The sequence below is a fragment of the Protopterus annectens genome, chromosome 3.part0 (genome assembly GCF_019279795.1).
Source record: "Protopterus annectens isolate FY-2018-M chromosome 3.part0, PAN1.0, whole genome shotgun sequence".
In the NCBI taxonomy this organism is placed as follows: Eukaryota; Metazoa; Chordata; order Ceratodontiformes; family Protopteridae; genus Protopterus; species Protopterus annectens.
The window spans coordinates 1,853,236,161-1,853,242,160 of NC_056731.1; the positions used below are offsets into that span (position 1 = coordinate 1,853,236,161).

At 43.4% G+C, this 6,000-nt stretch overlaps 1 protein-coding gene across 1 annotated transcript in view; it reads left to right on the top strand.

The window, feature by feature from the left end:
- The window catches only part of LOC122797212 (cathelicidin-2-like), a 108,206-nt gene extending 105,276 nt beyond the window's left edge, over nt 1-2,930 (top strand). Inside the window, exon 2 of the mRNA XM_044066043.1 lies at nt 2,811-2,930. Coding sequence (XP_043921978.1) covers nt 2,811-2,930 — 120 coding nt within the window. The remainder of the gene's footprint in view (nt 1-2,810) is intronic.
- Nucleotides 2,931-6,000: the final 3,070 nt, after the last annotated feature.

A 6,000-nucleotide genomic window follows, 5' to 3' on the forward strand; every position in this document is an offset into this window, starting at 1 on the left:
AGCCACTACCTGCATGAGTGGGTCAAAAGGTGGAGACACCCAGGAGGTGGAGGGTCGAGATCCAAATGCCTCCAGGTATACCGACTCATCCTCGGAAGGGTCAATGGAAGGCCAGTTCCCCCTCTGTTTGAGGAGTTCCAGGATGTCTGAAAAGGAGACATCCTCAGAGGGGGACTAGGGGGAACCCTCCGACTCATCTAAGTCAGTATCCGATGTGGTAGACTCAGGGGAGTCTGTGTGTTTCCTCTTACACGTCCTCTTGCTTCCTCTCTCATGGATCAGGAGAAACCTCGGAAGAGGAAGGTATTCCCAATGGGGAAACCTGGGGTGATGGATCCCTGGGCCTGGGAGCAAGAGACTGGCAAGAGACATCAACAGGCACCGAAGAGGGAGGAGCTAAAGGAATGGACCGTTGACCTGGCTCAGGTGCCAGGACACTCCTCATCACCTCAAAGGCTCCTCTCCCAGGGAGACCAGAAGACTCCTGCTCTGAAGAGACAGGAATTCTCGGCTCCACTGAAAGAGAAGGCTCCGAGGCCGATGTCGGTGCCGAGCTCATCAAAGCCGAAGCTCCGAGAGGGAGAGCGGGGTCGGACAAGGGTCCGATGCCACTAGCCCCCATGGAGCCAACAAGGGAAACTCGATGACCGGATCCCTCCAAGGACGGTCTCATGGAGGAGATCAGAGCCGAAGACGACGGAGCTGAAAGGGGATGTATCGGCCCCGGCGCCGACACGGTCACTGTCCCGAAAAGCTCTGGCTCCGAACTCTGGAGGAGAGTCGGAGGAGGAAGTTCAAGGGGAAGAGCAATAGCCGAAGTCTGTTGAGATGGGCTATGGAGCATTTGGGCTAGTGCCTGTGACTTCAACAGCCTGCTTACCACCCTCTCTAAATCGTGGTCAGACAGCCTGGAAGATCTCGAAGATCGGCACCGATGACTCCGTTCCGATAAAAGAGGAGACCTCGGAGCCGAGCAAATCGACTCCAGAGAAGGGGACTGAGATCTCTTTCTGGACGGAGCCATTGGAGCCGACGACCTCTTGGTTCCAGATGGAGCTGAAGACTTATCGGCTCCGATGCTGGATAACACCTCGGCACCAGCCGGTGCCGACAAGGAAATTGGAGACTGTGTGTCGGAGCCGGTAGGAACCGACACTACAATATCAGTGGAAGAAAGATCGGCTCCAGCCGGAGCCGATCTCGACTCCGAAGGAGTCAGAGCCACCGAGGAAGGCTTAACTACCGGAGCCTGAACCTTAGGTGGCTTGGAAGGTTTACCCGACCCAGTCTTTGTCGGTGAACCTTCTGGCTTTAATAAGCCACGGAGGATCAACTTGTTCCTCCTCTCCTGCAGGACTCTCTGGCTAAAGGAGTGGCATATAGCACAGGAGTCCTGCAGGTGTAAAGGCCCCAGGCAGTAAACACAAGAAGTGTGACCGTCTGTCAGAGACATCTTCTGATAGCACGAGTCACACTTCTTGAAGCCTAAGACCTTTCCCTCTTTAGACATAGTCTAAGAAAAATACACACACACAACAAAAGTCACACAATTAACCCCAAAACACACACAAACTGACAGGGATTAATAAACTGGGAGGCTTAGGCCTAACAGAGAAAAAATTAACTTTTACCCCAAAGGAGGAATATAGGGTGGGAACTATAGTATAGCTAAACACACTAGCTTAGAAACTAACAAATATAAGAAAAAGGGAGAATTACCCCTGAATAACTGCTGAATTGAAAAACTCACCTGAGCTGGCAAAAAAAGAGACCTTTTAGCGAAGCGGCAAACGAGATCTGAGGTAGTCTTGCCTTGCATCATGGGATATAGGGTTGCCTCGAGCTGGTAAAAGGAGTTCTCAAGCTTAGCAAGTGCCGAGTCGGAGCCGAGGATCGGCTCCGAACCCATCCAGCAAGAATGAAGGCGAGATTGACAACTTAACATTAAAAACACTTGTATCATTAGTTTACTTTTACTCTAACACTGATTTATTCTACTGTTTATATATCTTTGCACAAGGATCATCCATTCCTGATTATAAGCATTGCATTCCATTTACTCATGCCTATAACCACACCTAATACATGCTGCTTTATGTATAACTGCAGTATATGCTTCTTAAAAGTATAGTAAGGAATGTGAAGAGACAAAGACATGAAGTTTATTCATATCAGCCACTTTATTGAAAGATATGGAATGCTTGTGATTACACGAAACACATCCCTTTATGGTGCCACTTAAAGTCATACCTGTTATAGTCTACATTGTTCTGCAACCCCACTTTATTGTGCGTATGTTTCATTACCAGCCAAATGTGAAAAATGTAAAGGTTATCATTTAGTGATATGCTGGAATACACTAAACCAACATTTTACAGGACATTTCAGGACATTGGACCTCTTCCAAATGCATGGTACATCATGTTACAGCCAGCAGATACCTAGAGATTTAAGTAAGGGTGTTTTCCTATTAAATCTGAGATTGCTGTGTATGCCTCAGGAAGAGCTGACTACAAAATCTGTCATCAGTATCTAATGGCACTGACTGGGGCACACAGGGGGAATAGAAAATGAAAAGTCTAGTACAGATGATGTTTGCTTAAACAAGTTTCTGAACTTTAAAAATAAACCAGAATTGTCAGTAACTCCAAATTTATCTTTATTCCTAACTTCAATTTTAGGTTGATGTTGACACTAAAGATGAAAATTATTTTAAACCTATACATTTTATTATTAGTGCCCTTTATTGTTCCGTTATAGTTGCTTTTTAGTTTGTTGTTTTAAGTTCTAAATTGTACTTTAATGCACAGGTTTCTGAAGATGGACATGAAGTCCAACTGATGTTTACTATTAAAGAAACTAATTGTCGAAAAAGCACAAGACAAGAAGCTAAAACATGCAAGTTCAAGCAAGGAGGAGTAAGTATCTGAGTTGAATCACCATGTACACTTTTGTATACCATAGCATTAACACTAAAATAGCAGTGACATTTCTACTCATATAATTGTTTGTGCTTAATTATATTTTTCAGACCTTCCAGCATCTTGCACACTGAAAATATCACTCCTCTGATAATATGGTTTTATGTTGATACAAAAAGTCCTTGACTTTAAGAAATAGTCTAAAATGAATTGTGTTTGTTATTCTTCAGAGGGAGGGTGACATTTTACATTTCAATAGGAAAAAAATCTAAGGAAGGAAAAATATTTGTTTATATGTTTTCTTTATTTTCAATATGTTGTCTTTATTTTCAAACCAATGATTAAAGGGCAGGGAACAAATGTTATTTCATAGTTTGCACATAACAAGCAGATACCACAGTAAATATCATTCCAGAATAACAGTCCAGTAGTTTAAATTGCAAAAGGTCATTTCTCACTGGTATGCACATTTAAAATAAGTGTGTCTGTTTCTTTGTGAATCTCTCTGAAAGCTGAATAAAATAAAATTTATGTAATCACCATAATGCCAGATCTGTGTTGTCTGTTTTCATCTGGATTAGCCTGTGGCTTATCGGATCCAAATCGTATCTGATGCCAGCCAACTCTCAAGACTTCAGCTCAGCAAACTGTGCCTCCTCTACCCATAACTCCTCCACATTACTAAAACTAACTTAGATCTCATTTGCCCCCTGTCCACCCCCTAAGCACTCAGATCTAGACCTCAAGGGATAAAGGACGAAATGCCAAGAACCCAAAGAAAGAAAGAAAGCTCCCCAGAAGATCATCCCTGAGGTAAGGGACTAGCCCAAAAGGTTGGGGCAGGAGGGGGGGGGGGTGACCCAGATGGAAACACAAAAAAACAGATCTATTGTTTTGGTGAGTACATAACTTTTGTACTTATGTTGTCTTTTCTGTCTGGGTTCAAACTGTGGGACAGTGTCCCCAGCGATGTAACACCCTAGTGAGGTCTCATGGAAGAATATTGCGCAATAGAGTGGAACCAAACAAAGCCCTGGACCTGGATTGGATATCAAATTTATAGTGTGATACAAAGGTATAATGGCCTACCCAAGTAGCAGCTGCACAAATGTTATCCAAAGCAGCTCTGGAGAAAAAGACTGGTGAAACAGCCATAGCACTAGTAGAATGACCTCTGTGTTTGGGACATAAAGACTTTCCCTTCAAATCAAACCCAAAGGAAATACAATCAGAAAGCTATTTGAACAAAGTAACCTTAGAAACAGGGGCACCTAACTGGTACTTAGAAAATGAGACAAACAATTGATTAGATCTTTTTAAAAAATGTCAATTGCCTATGAACACCAAAGCAATGAAGAAGACATTCCTCCATTAGAAAATTCAGGAAAAAAGACTGGCAAATGGATGGATTGATTCAAATTATATTTTGATGCCACCTGAGGCAAAAAAGGAGGGATCCAGTTTGAGGGATATTCTGTTTTGATGAAAAATCAGATAAGTGAGAAGATCAGAGAGAGCTTGTAACTCAGACATGTTGGATAGAAGTAATGGCTACCAAAAAAAGTCTTCCATGATAACAACTTAAGAACAAGTCTGGTAGAAGGCTCAAAGGGAGGTGATGCCAACACTTGAAGGATAAATTGCAAGTCCCAGGGTAAATTAGGGTCTCACACCAGGGGGTGCAGTAGAAAATCCATTTAAGAAAAACCTTAGAAATCTTCAGGACAGCCAAAGACATATTATCTCTACCAACATGGAAATTAGATATAGCTTCCAACTGCACTTTAATCATGGAATAGCTACACCCAGAGTTAAATATGTCTGCCAGAAAATCTAGGACAGCCTCCAGGGGAGAAGAAAAGGGATCCAGACCCTGACAGACAGCCCATAATGAAAAATGTTTCCATTTACTGGCATACACCTTACTAGTAGATAACTTCTGGGAGGACATAAGGATATGGACAACATAGTCCGAAAGCTTGGGATTTCTGGCCATTAAGGGAACTGGAGAAACCAAGAGGTTTACTTTAGACTTTGAATGTTGGGCATTTCCAAGCCTGCTGGGTGAGAAATGAAGTAGGCAATGTGATCCAGGACCCAAGGAGTGTACCTTAGTAAAGACCATCTGGAGAGGCCAAAAGGGGGCAATGAGGATTACAGTCACTCTGCAAGGCTGCTTTCTGAAGAAATGTTATAATTATGAGTCAGAGAGGAATAATACAGAAAACCCTGGAGACAAGCAGACAGGATTACATCTTCGAGTGACTGTGCCTGAGTAGAATGGCATAATAGCTGCTGCACTTGGTGCTAGATGGAAAAGTGAGCAGGTGACAACATGGAGTGTCCCAGCACCAAACAATCTGTGCAGCAACTCTCATATTCAGGGACCATTTGTGAGGAAGAAGAATCTTCCTGCTGAAAGTATCCACTAAAATGTAGAATTTTCCCGGGATGTGAATTGTACTCAGAAACAGCTGAGTACAATCACCCATTGCCAATCCCTCATAGCTTCTCGACAAAGAGGGTGAGACTGGGTATCCCCATTTGTTCAGATACCAGACTATGGACATATTGTCCATCTGGATGGAAATTATACCCTTGGGGAGAACATCCTGAAAAACCTACAACATGGGGATGACTGCCCTCATCTCCAAGACATTAATGTGAAGGCTGTCCTCAATCACAGGCAAGGATCCCTGGACTGTCCTCTCTATGAACCCCCCCCCACACCCCAACAGAGAGGAGTCAGTATTTACCATAGCCTAAGCAGGAGGAAGAACAAATGATCTCTTGGTGGACCCCAGAGGAGACTCCAACCAACCATTGATTTGACCACAACAAACTCGCATCAGAAAACGAGAAAATTCATCAGGTGTGTCTAATATGACCACTGGACCACTAGGATCCACTGTAGTGCCCTTATGTGACACCTGTTTAAGGGAACTAAGTAAATGCCAGCAGCCATGTGGCCCCAAAAAACTGCCACAGGCTTTCTATACATTAATAAAGAGCTTACTAGATCCTAGCAGTTTGATATTCTGAACTTTGGAAGCTTAGCAATCTGTAAGACTGTGTCCAA